The following is a 24,322-nucleotide window of genomic DNA, read 5'->3' as shown; positions in this document are numbered from 1 at the left end:
AAGATTTGTGAGTGTGTGTGTGTGTGTGTGTGTGTGTACTGTTGAACTACTACAGTAGATATGTGTACGGATAAAGGTCTGTTTGAGAGTTCTAAGTTTATCATGAATGGTTTTCTGTGTATTTAGGTGAGTGTTTTTTGTACCTGTGTATTTGTGTAAGTGTAGATAAGTGCTGCTGGTCTTGATTGTCAAGGTGTTGGTTAAGTGTTGCTGCGTATGTTTCCAGGCTGACATAGCCCAGCTGTTCCACACAGGGAGCCTGAGAAGGAGCTTAGCTGTGGGGGTGGGATGGAGGGATGGGGCAATTACTTCCTGCGCCCATGTGACATCACACGGCATGGCTGGGCAGCTTCTGGATACAGGACAGGCGGTAACAAAAGGACCCATTGTCCCCCGGCAAATCAAATCAAATTGTATTGGCAGCATGCACATATTTAGCAGATGTTATTGTGGGTACAACGAAATGCTTATGTTCAGAGCTCCAACGGTGCTGTAATATCTAACAATACACACAAATCTAAAAAGTAAAATGGAATTAAGAAATATATAAATATTAGGACGAGCAATGTCGGAGTCGAGAGTATAAATATATATGTATATGATGGGATGAATAGACGTTATGGACAGTACAGTGGCTTGCGAAAGTATTCATCCCCCTTGGCATTTTTCCTATTTTGTTGCCTTACACAACCTGGAATTAAAATGGATGTTTTGGGGGTTTGTATAATTTCATTTACACAACATGCCTACCACTGATGCAAAATATTTTTTGTGAAACAAGACAAAAAAACTGAAACCTTGAGCGTGCATAACTATTCTCCCCTCCAAAGTCAATACTTTGTAGAGCCACATTTTGCAGCAATTACAGCTGCATAGCAGTGGGAAGTAAGGGTGCTGACAAAAACAACTAACCTAAAATAGCATTTGAGAAGTCATTGGGGAGATAAGTGAGTGTTACACACACCTCTATGAAGAGGGAACGCAACACCCTGCTACAACTCAACTCTGAAGTAAAAGAGGTATGACTGTAGGTGCGAGTAAGGATGACAAAAAGGTAGAATGTGGTACCGTTTACAAGGACTTTATTCCTTTACATATGGGAAAATGGGCTGGACGGAACCAAAGCAAAGAAAGTAAATGTCAAAGCCCCCTCTCCTACCTTACCTGCCTACCCACTACTTACCTAACTTAGCACCACCTGGTGCGCTAACCAAAATACAGGGGGTGGTCCGCCCAGGTCTTTCCTAGTGTGCCTAGACAGTGAATATACTACGGGTATATGTATGCATTTTAGATTAAATGTTTCATATGAGGCGACAGTACAGTCACCTTTTGATGGTATTTGCATTAATATCTGTTTTACAGTTTAGAAATAAAAACACTATGCTCCTTGTCCCCTATTTGAAGTAATTTGGACAAATTCACTTCTAGTGTATTAAAGTACTCAAAACTTTAGTATTTGGTCCCATATGCCTTGCACACAATTACTACTTTGTGACGACGGGAGGAGAGTTTAGTAGGAAGGATAGAGCACCCTACTCCAGCTTCTGCGTTCTTTGTGCACAAATGTTGCACTTGCACTGCGTTCTTTGTGCACAAACACTTGCACTTTTTCTACTAGAACAGACTTTGCTCAAACTACTTTGAGAAAAATGTACTCACTATGACGTGGTTGTCTCGCCTAACTAAGTTAAAAACCAAAGTTCTCTGAATCCCAATACCACACAGTGTTTGCGGTTCTTTAATACCGTTCTTGTTATTAAAAAAGGGGGTTACATGATAAAAGCAAAACAAAACAGAAGGACAGGCCAGTGCACACTCACACCACATGCACACCAGAGTCCATAGTTGTTTGGCATGGAGCGTTCGTCGCGTCAGCATTGTGGTGTTCTGATGCAGTAGTCGTTGCCTCAGCAGTCTTGTCATAGCAGGCCACTTCTGGAGAGGGTGAAGAAAGCCTCATCAGTAATATCATCGGGGCCAGCTTAACCCTTTTGGGGGGCCTAAGAGAGTTTGGATTGCGGGGGCCCCTGCCCTCGCGCCAAAACATTTGTGCTTCACAACATACTCTTAGGGCTTGGGTCTGGATTATATCTAGCTTTTTTAAAGATGTCTGAGCTGGTGATCCAAACGCTACACTTCCAATGATGAAATTAACAGCACTATATACAGTTGAAGTCAGAAGTTTACATACACCTTAGCCAAATACATTTAAATGTCACAGTTCCTGACATTTAATCCTTGTAAAACTTCCCTGTCATAGGTCAGTTAGGATCACCACCTTATTTTAAGAATGTGAAATGTCAGAATAATAGTAGAGAATGATTTATTTAAGCTTTTATTTCTTTCATCACATTCCCAGTGGGTCTGAAGTTTACATACATTCAATTAGTAATTAGTATTTCTTTCATCCATCTGGAGGCATTTTGCCTCAATAAGAGAGCCTCCCTTCAAGTGGTCCTTTATTTATTTCATGTTAACAATTTCTTAAACTTCTGTAATAACTCCCTTCACCCACTGCCGTCCAGTTTGATCCGGCATGCTACAATCAACCACACGTTTACATACCTGCTTGAGTTTGTGAGCCTTCTCATACGAAGAACTTTAGCAGAATCAACTTCTCCTACTTTTCTCTCCAAATCCCCTGGTCAACATGATCAGACTCACCGCAGTGACCCCACCCTCGTCCTTAAATTTCACCAACACCATGAACATCCCTCATCACTACTCTCCTCCGACAAGAACTCCAAAGACTCCTCATCTTAACCTTTACTCTCCCTGCTCTACCTCCAACTATTCCCACTCTACTCCATCCCGTCTTCCTAACCCCCCTACCTTTCCAGACATCTCTGCGCCAGTAATAGCTCAGTGTTGCTCAACCACCTTCACACGATTTCACTCTCCAAACCACTTTCATGTTCGTTAAAATTTCAGCAACTAGACATAACATTGAACAGAATTATTACTGGCCTTCATTGAGCACATTCAGGTGCGAAACATGTGTTTTGATGCCTGCCTTTGCGCAGGGGCAACTCATTAACCCCTGTTGATAAAACGTTTACTGTTGACAGGAGAACAAGAGGAGACAATAGGACGAGGTGGATAATTTCATAATAAGGCAGATTTATTCAAGTGTAAAGATATTAGGCAAAGCGTGCAGCACGGCTCTTTCTGTCTGATTTGTATGAAATCGTCCAGAAAGAGGTAGTTTCAACAATTGTACAGTCTTATATAGACAACAAGCAAAGTAGGTAGATCTGCGAGTCTGGCCTTCCGATTGGTCGATCTGGGTCTTGGGTAGTCCTGTACAGGCCTGGTGTCCACGTTCCATTGGTTCCTGAGATAGTTCTTTGTCTTGAGCTCCAACCCTGAGTTGTGTGTGTCTGTGGTTATCATGGGGGAGGGGAATTATGTGTGTCTGTAGTTGGTGTCTTAATAAGTCCAGCATATGTCCAAGAGAAATGAGGAGTATGTGTATTTTGTATAAAAGATGACTTATGTATAAAAGATGACTTATGTTGAAATGTAGTTATTACTAGTTTCCAGTCCCTATTACAATTTCTTACACCCCATACCCCTTAGGTCCCTAATTAACACTCATTCACATGAAACAAATGTTCAAAAGGGATTAAACAATTCAAAGGAAGTCACATAAGTAACCCAAAACCCAGCACACAAAATTAATACATATTAAAGCGCCTAAGTAAATCAATTCAAAATAAAGCACGAGGGAAAATGACTAAATATAATCATAGGTGACATATGCACTAAGTCACTCTGCATATGATTCTGCTAAAAGACTCAAATCTAAAATTGCAGTGTAACGCTGACCTTTAAAATATAATTGTCCATCTAAATCAGCATAAAAAGGTCTGACCCATTTTGATGTATCCTAAATTAAAATGGCTATTTGAATATATGCTCCATGATCCCACCTTAGTCCCTTCCCATAAAGAAACATTCTATGGGGCAGCAGGTAGCCTAGTGGTTAGAGTGTTCGGCCAGTAACCGAACGGGTGTGAGCTGACAAGGTAAAAAAATATGTCGTTCTGCACCTGAACAAGGCAGTTCAGGCCGTCACTGTTCCTAGGCAATCATTGTAAATAAGATTTGTTCTTAGCCGACTTCCCTATTAAATTAAAATATGGACACAATTCTCAAATGGCATAGAAAATTTGCCCGACTGATACAGATAATCATATTAGGCTAACAATGAGAGTCATAGACTGACCAGTGTTGTGAAGTAGGTGCCAGTGACCACGAGATCATAGCAATGATTCTACAGGATCTGTTTTGTCCAACAGGTAGGCCTACCAGGGTTGATGTAATGATAGCTTATTCCAGAGGCAAACCCACTAAAAGGATTGAAAGTACACACGTTTTCATTTTGTACTTGCAATTATTTGATAATTTCATCAAATAAACAATTTCACTATTGGCTTTAGATGAGTCAGCTAATTTGCACCTGAAAAGTACATATTCTCATTCCATTCCTTAGATGTGTGTATTAGGTAGTTGTGGAATTTTTTGATATTGCTGTACTGTTGAAACTAGACTCACAAGCATTGCCCTACACTCGCAATAACATCCGCTAACCATGTGAGCAATAAAAGTTGATTTGAAAAGGGTAGGGATACTGTCAGTAAGACAATAAAGGGTACCACATACAACCACACCACACATATCCAAACCACTTGAATATCACCAACACATCACATTCTAACACCTTGTGGCACATCTGACAAGACAGTTTAACCAACTGTCCTCATAGCTCACCAATGTGGATTCACAAGTTAATAAAAATACCAAGATTCTTAGCTCGTCATGCGGCAAATGTAAGGTCAGAAAAAAAGAAGGCACAATTACTTTGCTATGGTATGCATCCAGTGGCTTTGTCCTGTCAATTTCCTACAAGCTTTGTGAAAAGTCTGGACTGAGGAAAAACAGTAAGATCAATCACACAATGTTATTGTGTAGAACAGGTTATATCCTTGTAAATAGAAGTAATCCAATGCCACTTCAGAACTGCCCACACAATTGATAAACCCATGAAACCATGTCAGGTAGTGTACATCACAGGTGTGATCAAGTAAGAGTGGACTCAGGAGACAGGGTTGTCTTTCGTACACTTTTTATTGTCATCACTTGACAGAGGGAAGGGCAGGAGGTGCATGCCAGGGACAAGAAGCTGTTTACTTCTTGGTGGTCTCCTCCTCCTTTGACAGGGTCTTGATGATCTCCTCTTTCTTTGCTGCCAGGCGCTCCTCTCTGCGCTTACGGGCCTCCTTTGTCTTGGAACGACGGGCCTCAGCCTGGTCACTGCAGAGAAAAATGGTCAAACAACGCTGTAACTTATCTTTGGCTGAACACAAATGTACATCTTACCATCTATAAACATTCCTATATAAAGATCTGCTTTTAAGTGCTCATCAGCTCAGTTCCTTCTCCACTAATACAAAACATTGCACACAGAAAAGTCTAAGGCAGATAGATAAGTTGTAGTTTTAGACTTACCACAGAAGCTTCTTGCGGGCCTTGTCTGCCTTCAGCTTGTGGATGTGCTCCATGAGGATACGCTTGTTCTTGAACACATTACCCTTCACCTTAAGGTAGAGGCTGTGGTACCTGCGGGAAGGAAAGGGGCAAAACAAGAAGAGCAAATCAATCTACAATACACGCTTTAAACAATTCAATAAATACAAAATGAATAATATATCAATTAATGAACTACATTTGAATTTCCTTCCTAAATCAAATAGGAATTTGAACAGGGGTTAATCAGATAGCCAAGAGAAACATTACATCAAATTTCAGGGAAGTTTGTGTAACCATTCTCAGGAAACATTTTTACCAATGTAACTCTGGGTTGATTGTTAGCCATTATAGCTAGCAAGTTCAGCCTAGGCTAGTAGAGTTAGCTAGTTCAACATAATCAATGTGTAAGAGACATCCTTGAAATGGACCCAATAGGAGTTGCTATGCCTTGTGAATCTGTATACTCGAGGGTGGATGTGGAGAACTTACATGTGCCTGTCAATCTTATGGGACTCCCTGTAGCGACGGAGAAGACGACGCAGGATTCTCATACGACGCATCCAGGACAGCTTCTCTGGCATACGGGCGTTGGCTGTACCCTTTCTCTTACCTGGTAGGGTGGGCAGAGGAAAGGATGGTGTTAGGCCTGAGATTAATACACCCCAAAATTCACAATCCTGTTATCAAAACAAATCAGTTACGTAAATAAAAAGACTACCTGATTGTCATCACTAGTCGATATAGCTACGACAGCATTCACTCACCGATTCCTGTGTGCCTTCCCTTGCGACGTGCCAGCGTGTTCTTGCGGCAGCGGGCGCGAGAGTGCACCGTGACAGGCTTGCGGATGATAAGACCATCCTTTACCAGTTTACGGATCTGCTGGCCTGAGGGGGGACAGAAAATATATGGGTTAGACAAAGCAGGTGAATTTACAGCAACAAATCAATATTCAGTCAACTACTGGGCAGATTATGCACAGGCTACATTAACTACATCACAGTGCCAAAATAACGCGCTAAAACACAAATTGTCTGAATCCTTACGGGAGTTGGCGTTAGCAATCTCATTGGTCTCGTTGGGGTCCAGCCATACCTTCTTCTTGCCACAGCGCAGGACGCTGGAGGCAAGCCTCTTTTGAAGCCTGAGCATGCTGGGTTAGAAATGAAGTTAGTTAACGCATTACATTTTGTGTAACGTTGCTAACAACATAACTTAAATGTTTGTAGTGTGAACAGGGGTTAATCAGATAGCCAAGAGAAACGTGACATCACAAATTTCAGCAAAGTTTGCGAAACCATTCTCAGAATCATCATATTAACCATTTATCCTATATAACTCCAGCTTGATTGTTAGCCATTACAGCTAGTTAGATGCTAATGACTAAGTGTTACCATGGCTGCAACTGGGCTAACGTTACTCGCGTTAGGCTAGTAACGTTATTTAACTAAAGTAAACTCACCCCATTCCGTACAAATGTGAGCAACCGCAATATACAAACGAGGCTACAAAGAAAACTAATGGGACTGTTGCGACTGAGTTGACTTCAAAATCGGGGGTGTGAACTAGGTTTCTATTCAAGCGTTGATCGACATGGTAATGGCTCTATAGTATTGGAGAAAAGTTGACATGTAACGGAGGGTCCGTTTTTCATGTCGTAACGTACAGCACGCATAAAGCAACGATTTCTGTCTTACAATCTCTCTCCACCAGGTGTAGCACTTCTCCCATCATTTAAAAACAAGAAATAGAAAGTGTCAGGGGTAAGGGGGGATACCTAGTCATTTTTTGCGTCATCATTGTATGATATCATCACTCAAAGCCGCTGTTTACTTCTAAGACCACTTTAGCACTGCCCTAAAAACCCGATTCAAATTCGACACAAACCTTCATATAGGTATGTAATGACACATTACATAAACTCTTTATAGTGTTTTATTTACATTTTAGAGGTGATAAGTTGGACAGATTGAGTGAAAAAAAGCAATTTTCCCACACAACCTCTCTCCTCACTATCACGCATTAGTTTCGCTTTCCCACCCGCCATTTTTAAAAAGACCCGACGGGGCTCATTGGCTGCTTAAATTATGCAGAAACGGGCAGCGTTTAGGTCATGTAATTGATCATGTTGGACAGGGGAGAAATTGTGCTTTACAATGGTATTGACATTACAGTTGATCTGGAAGTATTACGTTTTTGGGGCGCTAAAATAAGGGCAATTGTACGGACCAAGGCGATGTACGAGTTTACGTTACTATAGTCGTATAGCTAAATATCATCCACACGGTTACAGTTCTTAGAAAGTGACATGGTTGACACTGAATCTTACAAGACACAAGTAACCAGTTCGCTAATACAAAGCACCGGGGAACATCAGTCAAAATCATGAGACCAGTGTCCAGGTATGTGTAGGTAACGTTAGCTGTCAAATGCTAACAAAATGGGGTAGACCAAATTTGCTAGCAACGTAGCTAGTTAGGCTGTCAAATGTCAACACTCAAATTATATGGAACATGGATATCGTTGATACTAACAATATGGGAATCAGACATGTTTTAAACGATCATAATCTAGTCAACTATGATAGCAAAGGGGTTTAACTCGCATTTGTTTAACGTTAGGCCTGAATGTCTCGTCTCAGAAATCTTGGTCGACAACATGGCCTCCCTGGCTTGGAACATCGTGCGGCACATTTACATAAAATGTAGCTTTTCAAAGATTAAATATGTTAAGGGGCTTTGACGGTAGTGTCGCGTAAATGTTGGAGCAACCTTAGTAAACGTTTAATTGGCAATTAATGTTTATTTTATAAAAAATATGCGAATTTAGACTCGCACAAAGTCGGTTGGCTTACCTCATGGCTGCTACTGCAATAGAAAAAGGAAGAGTCGAGCGACGGACAGGGCCGTACCATTAAAGCTACAGGAGAATCCAAAATGAGATATACAGCGTTTCTTTTGTGAAATAAACGGAATACGACACACATATAATATTTTTCATGTGAAGTGTTAGCATTAAAGTACTAATTTGTAGAGAGAGCGAAAGTAAGAGAGAGCAATATTGTCTGAAATCATAAGATAACGTGTATAGAAAATATGTTCTCCCCTTATCTGGGAATAATAGTATATTCCAAAGGCGGGGAGTGATTTCGCACTGCATTGTGGGTGAAATCATACAAAACGCGCCTCACTACTCCGCCAGAGACCATGTCGAAGCCAAAGACTAAAACTGTGTCTGTCTGACACTGTCAGAGGAAACGTTTCTGTACGGCTGGCTACGTTTAGATAAGCAGCCCAAATGTGATATTTTTTCCCCATTAATTGGTCTTTTGACCAACCAGATCACCTCTGAAAAGATATGTGAAAATATCTGATATATGGCATTTACTTTTACTCAAGTATGACAATTTATTAGTTTTCCACATCCCTGTACTTAAGTACATTTAAAACAAGATACTTTTCGACTTTTACTCAAGTAGTATTTTACTGGCTGACTTTTACTTGAGTAATTTTCTATTAAGGTATCTTTACTTTTACACAAGTATGACAACTGAGTACTTTTTCTACCACCTTGAAGGAGACCCTAAAGTTGAAGCCAAGTTCGCGTGACATGAATGCATTGTTTGATTTCCTCTCTGAACTGAAAGAGATGGAGACCCGCACACTGCTGAGAAAAATAATAAATCCAAAACTGAGGCTTGAATACAAAATAAAGATGTTTATTAGAACATCATGGTCCACCAAAAAATCATAAATGGAATGTGAAAACAAAACAAACGTTTTGGCCTCAGGCCATCCTCAGTGTAGATCTTCAGCAGCAAGCTCACCTGGCTTCTATTTCAAGGATAATTGCAAATGATCAAGCAAGACAGAAAATCAATAAATCTGTACCTTGTACAACATAATGCATGTTCTAGATTCTATACAAAAGGTACAAATGCGGACAGAGAAATATCATCAATCATTGCTTTTACATAAACCATGTGAACATTTCCTCTGAAAAATAACACAGGATTGTAATAGAGTATGAAGCTAAAGAGACCACTAGATGGGGCTATCGATCACCAATAAGAGGCAATATACCAGCTACAGGAAAAAAATTCAATAACAATTCTTAATTAATAAAATAAAATGTTATTTGTCACATGCAGTGACGATTTTAGCATGTAAATCTTGGTGGGGCAAAAAAAAAGAAGAAGTGGATGCATGCCAACAAAGCCACTATAAAATATAACACTAAACAATACATGAATTGCACTATAACGGTGACAAACGGTGCCCACAAACTGTTAGGACCTAGAGAAATCTGTCCCAACATCTTACCACTGCTACACCTGGCTATCAGCGGAGCCTTGTCTGACAGTGAAACAGTTCATTCAGCCTCATTTACTGCCTTTAAAAAAACATAGCTGATATGGCTGACTTGTTTAAACAAATCAAATCAAAGTTTATTTGTCACGTGCGCCGAATACAACCTTACAGTGAAATGCTTACTTACAGGCTCTAACCAACAGTGCAAAAAAAGGTATTAGGTGAACAATAGGTAAGTAAACAAATGTGGTTTCTAATGACAATTGAGATGTACAAACTATGACATAAGGGGACGACAAGCGGATAAGAGGACACCCGTAATTTCGATTAAGACATTAATGAGCAAGCTAGGACTGACGTAGTCCATATAACTATTTGTTTAGCACTTTTGAAATGTACAGCGGCAGAATTCAGAACATGGGCCGTTCTTACAGTGTTCTCCCTGTATACCAAGTCAGAACCGTAGGATAAATAAAGGGGGCATAAAAGCAGACAATGAAAGCTCTTACAATATTCAGTGATTACATTTCTCAAAAACAGGTTATAGGCTACATGTGCACCACCAAGTCAGAACAGTAGGCAAAATTAAGAGAGGTAAAAATACCAAATTATTAGGGTGAGGCACATGGGCTACTAACATTTTACTACACAGCATACACTTAGTATTACTTTCTTAGCTACAGTATTCATATCTCCCTGGCATATTACATAATTTATGCAGCAGCATACAATATATTTTTGGACTCACCTTGTTGTGCAGAGCTCACTTGAACAGGAAGGTGGTGCGGCGGTCCTTTGTGGGCAAATTTTGTCATCAAAGTCTGGCATTCTCTGGATTTATGGTGCTGGGAACTCTGAACAAAAACGTTCAATCATGATGACGTCATTGATCTTCAGGTCATAGCTCTATAAAGAGGCCAGATTTACAATTTCGAGTTGGATGACCATTCAAAGCGTATTTTCCCAGTCGGAGCTCATTTATTCCCAACCTCCCAGTTGTCTTGAACTCACTGAAGTCAAGTTTTCGCAGTTCCAAGTTAACAGTTGTTTTGAGCACGGCACAAATCATACTTCATTGACAGCATGGCCAATGTTAAATGTTTAATCCCAGATTTGGGACCACACAGCCACTCCACTGATTGGCAGGCTGGGGATTGCTTTACAATGCTTGCAGTTAGTCACTGATTCCTTCCAAACTACTCGTTGTTGAATTTGCGATTTCCAACTTGTTGTATAATGAATATGTCTAATGGCCGATGAGCACCAATATGTTTTATCTATAATTTCTCTTCATTATTTATCTTCATATGTCAAGGATTAAAAAGGATTTTCCAGTAGATTGTCGACTTTATTTTATTTTATTTTTATTTCACCTTTTTTAAACAGGTAGGCTAGTTGAGAACAAGTTCTCATTTGCAACTGCGACCTGGCCAAGATAAAGCATAGCATAAAGCAAGCAGTAACTTGATTCATGATGATGACTGTTGGCTAAGATTTTGAAAGTATGATGTTGACATGTCAGTCCAATCAAAGCTACTGTAGATATAACGTGATTTGACGTAATTTTATCTGTGGCCAATGACCTTAAGCCTTCTTGGATGAGCACTTCTAATGTAACTCTATGGAGGCACCCAAGGGAATAGAAATTTCTAGCTCTACCCTTAGACTTGTCAGTGACGTAGTGTCCCCATGAGTGACAAAACACTGAGCCAATCATGGTGCAAGGCCCCGTATTTTCTGCTGGCTTGCGCCACCACCACAGAAAGCACGGAGCTAGGCTGAAATACCTGCATTTTGGAGCTGCCTTACTCAAGAAAACAAAAAAGAGACCATGTTTGTATGCTGATTTATTAACTCAATGATATATGTATTATTTTACATTCTTTGCAAACTGATATGTGACACGTATTAATGCAAAAATAACATGCAAAACAGGTAAGCTCCACCCACAAAAAAATATATATCACGAATGACTGGTCGCCACTGGTCACATGAGCGAAATACAACAGGTGTACACCTTACAGTGAAATGCTTACTTACCAGCCCTTAAACCAACAATGCAGTTTCAAGAAAATCGAGTTAAGAAAATATTGACTTAATAAACTAAAGCAAAAAAGCAAAAAGTAACACAATAACAATAACAATAACGAGGCTATATACAGGGGATACCAGTACCGAGTCAATGTGCAGGGGTACAGGTTAGTCGAGGTAATTTGTATAGGTAGGGGTAAAGTGAATATGCATAGATAATAAACAGTGAGTAGCAGCAGTGTGAAAACAAAGGGGGGGGGGTGTCTCAATGCAAATAGTCCCGGTGGCATATTTGATTGATTGTTCAATTGTTCAGCAGTCTTATGGATCGGGGTAAAAGCTGTTAAGGAGCTTTTTAAGACCTAGACTTGGTATAGAAGGGGACTAGGCATGCACCCTTGAGGGGCCACCGTGTTGAGGATCAGCATGGCAGATGTGTTGTTGCCTATCATTATTACCTGGGGGTGGCCCGTCAAGAAGTCCAGGATCCAGTTGCAGAGGGAGGTGTTTAGTCCCAAGGTGATTAGCTTAGTGAGGAGCTTCAATGGGACTATGGGGTTGAACGCTGAGCTGTAGTCAGCATTCTCACATATGTGTTCCTTTTGTCTAGGTGGGAAAGGGCAGTGTGGAGTGCAATTGAGATTGCATAGTCTGTGGATCTGTTGGTGCGGTATGCGATTTGGAGTGGGTCTAAGGTTTCCGGGATGATGGTGTTGATGTGAGCCATGACTAGTCTTTCAAAGCACGTCAATGCCTGATGGGTGGAGAGTTATGAAATATATCATCCACCTGCATTCTGTCTGGAGAAGACTAAGTTCAAGATTACTACACTACGTGAATGTTTTATCTGCTGAATAGAACAGGAGGACATGGAGGAGACGGGGTGACCAGACTGAAGCCATTTTCCCATAAAACGTCTACCTGCAACTAGCCTCTGCCACAAGCTTTCACCTTCAGGAGCGAAGCCTGGGAGCTAACCTGCTTGCTTTGTTCATGTTCAATTTGATTTGATTTGACTTTGGACTTAAACGCCCTCGAAGCCATTCAGGCTACCCAGCAGCATAGAATGCAACTGACATCTCTCCTCTTGATAAGAAGGTATGCCAAATGGGTTACTGTAGTAATTTTCTTGGCCAAAAAATAACTGTATGACATTGTCATCTGAATCAGGAATTGAATGGACATCAGTAGGTACACAGCTGGAGAGAAGGATCTCACCTGAATCAATGAGTCAATTAAGCAATAAGGCATGAGGGGATGTGGTATATGGCCAATATACTACGGTTAAGGACTGTTCTTAAGCACGACGCAACGCGGAGTGCCTCGATACAGCCCATAGCCATGGTATATTGGCCATATTCCATGAACCCCCGAGTTGCCTTATTGTTACTATAAAATGGTTACAAATGTAATTACAACAGTAAAAATAAATGTTCTGCTATACCCGTGCTATACGGTCTCATATACCACTGCTTCAAGCCAATCAGCATCCAGGGCTCAAACCACCCAGTTTATAAAGGCACATAACCTACACACACACACTGCCACTCAGGACACACACACCACAGAACTGCACTGATAAAGGGACATTCCTTGCATGAGGACCTCACATAAATACTTTACACTGGACTGAAGAAGGGGGCGAAAACCAATCTACACTCTGTCACAGCCTGATCTGTTTCACCCGTCTTTGTGATTGTCTCCATCCCCCTCCAGGTGTCATCCATCTTCCCCACTTATCCCTGAGTATTTTTACCTGTGTTTTCTGTCTGTTTGTGCCAGTTCGTCTTGTTTGTCAAGCCAACCAGCGGTTTTGTGTCAGCGCCTGCTTTTCCCCAGTCTCTCTTTTCTCGTCCTCCTGGTTTTTGACCCTTGCCTGACCATGTACCCAACTGCCTAACCACTCTGCCTGCCCCTGAGCCTGCCTTCCGTCCTGTACCTTTGCCCCACCTCTGAATTACTGACCTCTGCCAACCTGACCCTGCCTGCCTGCCGTCCTGTAACTTTGCCCCTGTTGCTGTAATAAACATTGTCACTTCGACACGATCTGCATCTGGGTCTTACCTTGATACCTGATACACTCAATACATACATGTGTGTTTTACATTCATGAACCTCCCTCAATGAAGAAGACTACTTATTCAGACAGGTTTTCCTCTCTATTTTATTTGTGTACTCGTTATTGCTACTACTATTTTTATACGAAAAAGGGACATTTTCATTAAGCCTTTAAAAACATCATAATGGGAAAAATGTATTTGTGAAAACTGAATAAATACTAAAGTGAAGTTGATAAATACACAAAGGATGGCGGTCAGATTCAGTAAGAACATAGTAAAAAGTTCTAGATGAACCTAGCTGGCCACATCTGTACTGCTAAGCCTCAATATTATTTGACTATATTATTCCACTGAGTTAAGCTATGTCAGATCCTTTACTGTGCATCAGACTGTAAGCAGGAATGGACTACAGTATGCTTGTGCATCGCACAGTATGGACATGAATGGACATCTATGTACAGTACCAGTCAAAAGTTTGGACAACTACTCATTCAATTCATTCTTTATATTTACTATTTTCTACATTGTAGAATAATCGTGAAGACAGAACTAAGAGTTGGACTGCAGAGTGAAGGAAAAGCAGCCAAGTGCTCAACATATGTGAGAACTCCTTCAAGACTGTTGGAAAAGCATTCCAGGTGAAGCTGGTTGAGAGAATGCCAAGCGTGTGCAAAGCACATATGGAATCATGTATTAACCAAAGAAGTGTTAAACAAATCAAAATATTTTAAATTCTTCAAAGTAGCCACCCTTTGCCTTGATGACAGCTTTGCACACTCTTGGCATTCTCTCAACCAGCTTCACCTGGAATGCTTTTCCAACAGTCTTGAAGGAGTTCTCACATATGTTGAGCACTTGGCTGCTTTTCCTTCACTCTGCAGTCCAACTCATCTCAAACCATCTCAATTGGGTTGAGGTCGAATGATTGTGGAGGCCAGGTCATCTGATGCAGCACTCCATCACTCTCCTTGTTGGTCAAATAGCCCTTACACAGCCTTACACAGCATTGTCCTGTTGAAAACAAATGATAGTCCCATTAACCGCAAATCAGATGGGATGGCGTATCGCTGCAGAAAGCTGTGGTAGCCATGCTGGTTAAGTGTGCCTTGACTTCTAAATAAATCACAGACAGTGTCACCAGCAAAGCGATCACACCACCTCCATGCTTCACGGTGGAAACCACACATGCGGAGATCAACTGTTCACCTACTCTGCATCTCACAAAGACATAGCGGTTGAAACCAAACGTCTCAAATTTGGACTCATCAGACCAAAGGACACATTTCCACCGGTCTAATGTCTATTGATCGTGTTTCTTGCCCTAAGCAAGTATCTTCTTATTATTGGTGTCCTTTAGTAGTGGTTTATTTGCAGCAATTCGACCACGAAGTCCTGATTCACGCAGTCTCCTCTAACAGTTGATGTTGAGATGTGTCTGTTACTTGAACACTGTGAATCATTTATTTGGGCTGTAATTTCTGAGGCTGGTAACTCTAATGAACTTATTCTCTGCAGCAGAGGTAACTCTGGGTCTTTCTTTCCTGTGGCGGTCCTCATGAGAGCCAGTTTCATCATAGCGCTTGATGGTTTTTGCGACTGCACTTGAAGAAACTTTAAACGTTTTTGACATTTTTTGGATTGACTGACCTTCATGTTTTAAAGTAATGATGGACTGTCATTTCTCTTTGCTTATTTGAGCAGTTCTTGCCATAATATGGACATGGTCTTTTACCAAATAGGGCTATCTTCTGTATACCACCCCTACCTTGTCACAACACAACTGATTGGTTCAAATGCATTAAGAAGGAAAGGAATTCCACAAATGAACTTTTAAAAAGGCACACCTGTTAATTGAAATACATTCCAGATGGTTGAGAGAATGCCAAGAGTGTGCAAAGCTGTCATCAAGGCAAAGGGTGGCTACTTTGAAGAATCTCAAATATAATTGTTTCACACTTTTTTGGTTAGTAAACTCAGAAAAAAAAGAAACGTCCTCTCACTGTCAACTGCGTTTATTTTCAGCAAACTTTAACATGTGTAAATATTTGTATGAACTTAACAAGATTCAACAACTGAGACATAAAATGAACAAGTTCCACAGACATTTGACTAACAGAAATGGAATAATGTGTCCCTGAACAAAGGGGGGGTCAAAATCAAAGTAACAGTCAGTATCTGGTGTGGCCACCAGCTGCATTAAGTACTGCAGTGCATCTCCTCCTCATGAACTGCACCAGATTTGCCAGTTCTTGCTGTTAGATGTTACCCCACTCTTCCACCAAGGCACCTGCAAGTTCCCAGACATTTCTGGGTGGAATGGACCTAGCCCTCACCCTCTGATCCAACAGGTCCCAGACGTGCTCAATGGGATTGAAATCCGGGCTCTTCACTGGCCATGGAGGAACACTGAAATTCCTGTCTTGCAGGAAATCATGCACAGAACGAGCAGTATGGCTGGTGGCATTGTCATGCTGGAGGGTCATGTCAGAATAAGCCTGCAGGAAGGGTACCACATGAGGGAGGGGGATGTCTTCCCTGTAACACACAGCGTTGAGATTGCCTGCAATGACAATAAGCTCAGTCCGATGATGCTGTGACACACCGCCCCAGACCATGACGGACCCTCCACCTCCAAATTGATCCCGCTCCAGAGTACAGGGCTCAGTGTAACGCTCATTCCATCTACGATAAACACGAATCCGACCTTCACCCCTGATGAGACAAAACCGCAACTCGTCAGTGAAGAGCACTTTTTGCCAGTCCTGTCTGGTCCAGCGACGGTGGGTTTGTGCCCATAGACAACGTTGTTGCCGGTGATGTCTGGTGAGGACCTGCCTTACAATCTCAGCCTATTGCGGACAGTCTGAGCACTGATGGAGAGATTGTGCGTTCCTGGTGTAACTCGGGCAGTTGTTGTTGCCATCCTGTACCTGTCCCGCAGGTGTGATGTTCGGATGTACCGATCCTGTGCAGGTGTTGATACATGTGGTCTGCCATTGCGAGGGCGATCAGCTGTCCGTCCTGTCTCCCTGTAGTTTTGATGTCTTCACTATTATTCTACAATGTGGAAAAAAGTACAAATAAAGAAAAACCCTGGAATGAGTAGATGTGTCCAAAGTTTGACTGGTACTGTATTTATGACCATTATAACAATGTAGTGCTCATATGGGGAAAATAAAATGCAATGTACCTTTGATTATCGTGTCTCATGATTTTAATGTAATGAATATTGACTTATCTGTATAACATTGGAATCGATGTACCGTGTAATTATTATCGTCAGGACTATATTGATGCTTTTCATGTTTTTCTGATTTCATTGAGATGAAGTGAGCGATGTGACAGATAAAATGTATATAAGAAAAACAGTAAGCCAACAGGCTACATATCCTCGCTGATGTACCACTGCCGACAACTGCCTACAGTGCCACTTGAAAAGAGGTGAGCATCTAAAAATGTGGATATCATCTGTGCAACCAGGTGACAACCTAGTCTAATTGCTTTACCCATTACCCAATCACAAGACATCCCTTCCGTGTTGGTCTCTCGTTGATTAATCAGTGATGAGGGCGGGGCCTTGCCAATGGGGCGTGGACCTATTCCGTTCGCAGCTGGAATCTCGAGTGGAGCGCCCCGTCCGTATTGTCTGAGTGATGAAACGGAGGGTGGTGGGCTAGAATAGACTGTAGACGACGCAGCTGTTGCTATTGTACTACGCTTGGGAAGCACCCTCCGGGAAACAACGGCAAGTAATTATCTTCGTTGACAATGACTATAGCGACATCATCATAAACATAGGAATTAGAAAATAGAATTGAAAAAGTAAATCAATGGTACAGAAAAGTAGTATGTCCAGGACGCCTTCGACCTCAACGCAGGAGATCCAAATGGACATGTTTGATCAACATCCACACGGACAGGTAAGCAGTATAGGCTACAACTCAAGCCTACCCGGGAAATCTCACCGTAGGTTTGATGGAGCCAGTCCGCCTGTTGCTGAAGCTTTTTGTTTAGACATTTTGACAGTCCACAGTTTGACTTGTCATAACAGGGACTATACAAGCAGAAAAGCAGGTGAACGAACCAGCTGTGAATAAGATTTAATGGAGTAGGTTATAATTCCCTGAGCAAAAAAAAACGTGTATGGGAATTGTATCAGTAGGACTAATAACTAGGGTAATAACAAAGTAATGCATGTATTCTTCATCTATAGTATAAGCATTGGTTTGGTCACAGAGGGCCATTAATATGGTAATTAACTGTGGCTGCTGTGTGTCTCTTCTTCCGTTTCTCGTTACCATCTGCAGCTGTTCCACTTTCAAATAGAACCACAGGAATTATAGGCTATGACTTTTATTATTATTTTTTACAATTTGTGTTGGAAAAGTGTGTGTTATTTATGACATGACATTGACTATTTTTGGTTTGACCATTTGATGGTCAATAATTACACAAAGCTGCCTATTATTGTAGGCTAATGCTAAATGATGATTGATGAACGAACTCTGATGTCTTTTACGCAATTAGCGCTATGTGCTACACGTTACTAGACGGAGAAAGTCCATAAGTGATGCAAGCCACGCCCACGTATTAATGGACCGTGTGGACAGTGGACACGATTTTCTCTCATCCGTTTTGCCTTCATGCGGGAGTAAGGACACCGAACTCTGTTTTAAATGTCTTTATAGCCTACTCATAGCTATTGGATTGTTATTTCTTTGCTGCCAGGAACTGTCATGGAATCAAGGTGTTGCTGATTTAATGATGATGATGATCACTAACAAACTTTTTCCCGAAATGAAAGGGGATGAATGCCATACACACTGGCAGACACATTTAATGGAATAAGATCGCACATAATTATCATATCATGTGTTATAATGCTCTCCCTTAGAGCCATGCCTTTTCTGCCCTCCAGAAAACAGCATATTGGCTTTTGATAATTGCTATATCTGTGCTCATGCAATGTTTTCTTACACAACACTTGTTCTTTTACAACTCTAAATGTTCGGAATGTAACTTTTTCTGTAGCTATAAATGGCATTCGGGAAGTTACAGTATATGATAAAACTGGTTACGTGGGCATGATTGGTCGTAAAATCGAATGGGGGGGGGGGGGGGGGGTGAGAATGACCAGAACAAACCCGCCCACGCTAAGCTCCATCATTGTCTCTCCACGGAAACCGCGACATCACAGAAAAACAACACATACTCTATACAACCCAACACCTCAAGCCATGCCAAGTATGCTTCCTGCACGCCTCACTCTCCCACTCTTTCTCTCTCCATCTCTCTCTCCCTTCCCCATCCTTATTTCTCTCTCTCTGACTGTTTTTAGCTGTCAGATTTCTATCCCTTGCGTGTTAGTGCTGTGCTGAGAGACAGATGGACCCCCTCCTTGTGTAATGTGGTGGGGAAGGGTTTGTGTGTGGCACTCGGATCAATTAGATATAAAGTTCGCGCAGACCTGCGGGGGGGGGGTCACGCTGGCATATTTATAACTCAGCTGTGGAGAGACGACCGGGGGACCACACTTGTAGACTACATCCCAAATGGCACCACATTCCCTACGTAGCGTACTTATTTTGACTGAAGCCCTATGGGTCCTGGTCAAAAGCAGTGCACTATATAGGATTTTTTTTTCTTCCATTTGTGACCGTACTAGTAAGATCCTGGAGGAAAGGCCCCCCAGCAACACTGAATGGCAACAACCAACCCCAACAGAGATGAAAACATATGAGCAGGCGCAGGGGAATGCTGAACTGATCTAAATCAAGCCTGGATACAATAGCTCAGATTATAGATTGTGTTTGTTCTTCTGCCTGCAGCATCAGCGGAGGAGTGCTGTTACTGTATGTTTGCCTAGAGAATGTTCAACTGTGCTCTGTTAATGCTGGGAGACAGAGACACACCACAGGCTTGTCCTCCCATCCCTCCCCAGTTTACAGTTCCCGTCTAACAGAGCAGCGCTCGCGTCACACCCCCCTCTAATTAGTCACTTAGCCCCGGAGGTTGGTTACCGACAGGAAACCTCCCCTCCCTACTTCCCCTCTATGGCATTTCCCTGCCCTTTACTGTAGCCAGCCTCTCCCCATGGCCAGCTCAATCCAACCCACCCCACGCCCCCTTAATTTCCTACAACTCACCTGTCAAGGATGTTTTCGTCATCCTCTGAATATGATCTATAATGTGTAGACCACAGAGGATGATGCCCATGTCCGGGCCAGCATTGTTGCGGCTATTGAGGGCACATTTGTTTAAAAGTTGTCAGCACAGACAGAGAAATACCTCTGGGGACTATGGTGCCCCGGCTCAGTGATGATGAGGGACGGGTAGGGAAGCTGGACTACAGCCCTACAGCTGGACTCAGACTCTTAACAGCGGGTCCATACCTCACACTGAAGAGTATTCTGATTACTGGTCTGATCAATTTGGTCATAGCTGTGGGCGCAGGTGTGTGCGTGCGTGTATGAAGGTGGGGTTGGTTGGGTTGCTGGGAGCAGGTGTGTGGCGACAAACTGTACAGTTTGTGCTCATAATGTGAGCATGATTTTTGTACATGAAAGAGAACATGGCTCTGAGAGGTTGATCATGCTTTTGATTGCAGGAATATGTCCCATGTGGGTGTCTACCTTTTGAACACTGCACCTATTTGTGCACACAGTACATGTGTGAGTGTATTGTATGTTCCTGTGTACTATTCTTGTGGTCTCCGCTCAGGCAGCGGTCCCTGTCCATCTGTGCACACAGGAGCGGCACAACCCACTAGTCTGATCCATCAGGCTTCCTGATTGCCAACAAATGCAATTATCCGGCACTGCGTATCCATGGTGACGTGGCCAGGGTGGGCTCTAATGCAGTGGAGGGCCCTGCCCAAGCCAGGCTGATCCCTGGCAAATGGCCTATCACATTACAGGGTCCTGACCTACATGGATAATGACAAGTAATGGAGGTTGAACATGAAGCTGAGCTAAGATGGTGGAGTACACTGGTGCTGGGAGAGGATCAGGACACATTGTCTCCTTTTAACTCCCATCTCTGGCAGCGCTCCATCTGTTCTGGTCATTGTCTTCTATGTCCCTGAAGCTCTCCTGATCATAGAGTTCCAGTATCATAAACAATTGAATTTTGTGGACTTAAAAGTCTTGAGATGAATTTACCGCTAGAACAAAGCTGGGAGGTTTCGTGATGTTTTCTCAACAGAAAATATGTTTGTGAACAAAACTTTGTTCAAGTGTACTTTTTTAAATTAAGACTTGCTTTGTGAAGCTTCTTCTAATGTCTCTTTTGGGTTTCTTGTCTCCTTATCTTCCTTCCTTCTAGGGAAAGTATTCCAAACGGAAGAGCCGCTTCAAGCGCTCCGATGGAAGCACCTCCTCTGACACCACCTCCAACAGCTTTGTCCGGCAGGTAAGACCCCCTATTCGCCTTATGCTGTACCTTATACGAGACTGCCTGATTCCTCTGGTGATGAGTTCAAGCAATTCATAGGTGCGAATAGCCCAATGGATCAGTATGGATATTGCTGCAGCACTATTAGCGCCTTCTCATGGTCACTCGCACACAGCCGTCAAAGCTCTCTGCAGTTTTACTTACATTACACGTTGTTAACCTCTTACTCCTCCCCCTTTCCTTCTTTCTCATCTGTCCAATCGCTGTCTTGTTTCTTTTTTCCTTGACCTTTCTCTGTCACCCCTCATTTATGTTGCTCTCATAAACACAATTGATGTCTCTGCTGTCCTCCCCAGTGGACGCACCCACCTACTCAGGACTCAATGTTTTTCACTATGAATCAACAATAAACTGGTCAGATTGATGCAGCTTGGATAAGAACAAGACAGAGAGTGTATCGTAGGGACTCCAGGAGGTAGATCTCCACAATCCTGATTGTCATGTCCTGGTTCCGGGTCCTCATGTAGGGCTCAGCCCCTCCCCAGCACGCCCTCCCCAGGTTCCCTGTGGTTCATTGATCAACACTGTCAGGGTGAGCCCATGGGAGCCTGCTATTCTCCAGCAGGAGAGACAGGCTTTAGGAAATATGTTTCCATGGGGGAAACGTACCACACAGAGACACTTCCTTTCCGGGGGGTCTGGAGAGAGGGGAAGGGGTTTAAGGTGACACGCGGGTCATCTCCATCGCAGCTCATCATGCGGACATGACATTTTATTAAAGCGGCCCCGTGTCATGCCACCATGTGTCCCCTTTTCCTCCCCGACCTCTTCATTTGAGGGAGGAAACGTTTTGCCCCTGCCTGACGACATTAACCTGCTCGCTATGGGTGTCACACACAAAAATACTCCCATCTCTTGGCAGTGAACACATGGAGTGTAGCCTTCCTGTGGATTCTAAAGGTTAGCTAACTTCATCCTCTGTTGCACCCCTCCCCCTCCCTCCCCTACTCACTAGCACATCTCCTCATTAACCCTGTAAGTCTGCTCTGAGCCGGACATGTACGGTAGCAGGGGCCATTAAAGTGGGTGTGTCCCAAATGGATACCAACCTGTATACAACCTGAATTTGCAGTGAATCCTGCATTTAGATGTCATAATGCACTATGTAGGCAGGCTGTGTTATGTCTATGTATGCAGCTAGCTGCACTGTATATGTTTGCACCCTCTTGCGCAACTGCGAGCTGAACACTCTTTCCAAGCTTTAAGTCTCACAAACACACACACTGTCACACAATCAGCCAGCAGTGGAGCCGGTACACTGGTCTGGTTTCCATGGCAACCGGCACACTGACTCTCCCCTCTGTGTGCAGGCGCAGTGGGATGGAGAGGAGGAAAGAATGTTTAGATGGATTAGTGTGTGTGTGTGTACAAAAATAGAGTACTTTAGAAACACAGGGAGTGGCAGGCATGTAGTAATGAGCACCATTACTAGCTGTGATTGTAACCTTTGTAAAGAAGAGGCAATATGGATGTGAAAGACACAAGATGTAGATCAGATGCACCTCGTGTGACCTCCTTGACTCTTTGGAATTGTTCATTGCTGTTTCAATGTCTGGGCTGATTGAATATGATTTCAGGATTCAATTCTACATATCGCTCTCTTTATCTATCAATCTCTTTCTCTATTTCTCTTCTCTTTCTCTCTCTCACAAGCGCGCACACACACACACACACATTCTGATGGGTTTTTGTGATCAATACAGTTGACTGTCGGACTGTCCGGCAATGCCCTCCAGCTATTCTACCATAGAGACATGAGATGAGCTGACCCCTACACAACACAGTCAGCGAAGGACCATAATCACTCTGGCATCCCTGGGGGCTCATTTGCCGGGGTTCAGTTTCCTTCTTTTGCCATTCCATTTAGAGCAACTGTGTCAGTCCAACGCTATTAGGTCATGATGAATTATTATTTCTGATGGCGCCAGGGTCAGGTCAATTGGCTGTTTCACAATAGAGGGGGCGACTTGTGTTACGTAAAAGAAAGCTGCTCAGGACAAATAAATTATATTCTACGACCGCAATGTTCACAGGATGAAGCCTATCTTAATAATTCACCCTGAAATCACCTCTTCTCATTTGAGTGAGGAGAATTTGATAAACCGATAGTTACAATTTCCTACATCTGAGTGTCATTTTTCCTCGTTATTTTTCGCCCTCATATTTTCTCAGCTGTGTGTGAGAAATCCTGCTATGGTGTATGTTCCTTTTCCATTGGAAGGGAAAATGTAATCAGTCCTTCTGTCAGTGAAAATGTAATCAGTCCTTCTGTCTCTTTGAGGAGAGGGAACCAAACAGTAGTCTGAGTGGCTGACACTTGGGAGTGGCTCTGAGAATACTAGCCTGCCTGCCTCTCTCTGGCAATCTGTTCCTCATGCTGTGGACCTGGCTGGCTGGCTGCCTGTTCATCACCAGTCAGTCAACCACTCCTGCGTCGCTATGGTGAGGCACCTGTCACAGTGTCAGAGGTTGCCCTCTGCTGGTGGAATAGAGACACCAGAGCTGTATGTTCCCCTCCTCCACCCGGTCTCGCCAACCCCCTGCTCTCCTAGCTTAGGCCTAGATTCAATCAGATCAAGCGTTAACCGGCGACAGCCGACACCCACATAGCTGATGTACACTGGCGTAGCACCCCCCCCCCCCCCCCCCCCCCCCACACACACACAATAAAACCCCATAGATCAACACTTTTTTTTAAGGAATAATGAAACATTTTCTCAGTCTTATGCCAAAATGTATAGAATAGCAGGACATTTTCTCAGTCTCATGCCAAAATGTATAGAATAGCAGGACATTTTCTCAGTCTCATGCCAAAATGTATAGAATAGCAGGAAATTTTCTCAGGGCTTCTTGAAGGTTGGGACTATCCTTGTCTGGCAGGGAAAGTTTTTATTTTATAGTTTAAAACAATTATTTTGTCGCATTATTTGAGCT

The 24,322-nt window shown here is 42.6% G+C and overlaps 2 protein-coding genes and 1 non-coding gene across 4 annotated transcripts in view; 1 reads left to right on the top strand and 2 right to left on the bottom strand.

Annotated features, from left to right (window-relative positions):
* Positions 1 to 5,114: 5,114 nt before the first annotated feature.
* LOC129829208 (60S ribosomal protein L19-like) lies at positions 5,115 to 8,475 on the bottom strand. Its single transcript, XM_055890863.1, has 6 exons — positions 8,390 to 8,475; positions 6,582 to 6,688; positions 6,300 to 6,422; positions 6,025 to 6,145; positions 5,515 to 5,625; positions 5,115 to 5,319 (listed from the first exon to the last, which is right to left on the bottom strand). The coding sequence occupies exons 1-6, from the start codon at positions 8,392 to 8,394 to the stop codon at positions 5,193 to 5,195; spliced, it is 594 nt and encodes a 197-aa protein (XP_055746838.1). The 5' UTR covers positions 8,395 to 8,475; the 3' UTR covers positions 5,115 to 5,192.
* LOC129833832 (small nucleolar RNA SNORD53/SNORD92) lies at positions 6,777 to 6,856 on the bottom strand. Its single transcript, XR_008756120.1, has one exon. It is a non-coding gene; the product is annotated as a small nucleolar RNA SNORD53/SNORD92 (small nucleolar RNA).
* A 9,055-nt stretch (positions 8,476 to 17,530) lies between the features above and the next one.
* The window catches only part of LOC129829201 (voltage-dependent L-type calcium channel subunit beta-1-like), a 35,121-nt gene continuing 28,329 nt past the window's right edge, over positions 17,531 to 24,322 (top strand). Inside the window, exons 1-2 of one of the 2 annotated variants that reach the window (XM_055890828.1) lie at positions 17,531 to 17,856; positions 21,260 to 21,346. In XM_055890828.1, the coding sequence (XP_055746803.1) occupies positions 17,767 to 17,856; positions 21,260 to 21,346 (177 nt within the window). In that variant the 5' untranslated portion in view covers positions 17,531 to 17,766. The remainder of the gene's footprint in view (positions 17,857 to 21,259; positions 21,347 to 24,322) is intronic. The other variant, XM_055890839.1, reaches the window with a different exon arrangement.

This window comes from Salvelinus fontinalis, chromosome 2 (genome assembly GCF_029448725.1).
Source record: "Salvelinus fontinalis isolate EN_2023a chromosome 2, ASM2944872v1, whole genome shotgun sequence".
In the NCBI taxonomy this organism is placed as follows: Eukaryota; Metazoa; Chordata; class Actinopteri; order Salmoniformes; family Salmonidae; genus Salvelinus; species Salvelinus fontinalis.
This window is presented reverse-complemented; position numbering and strand designations above follow the sequence as displayed.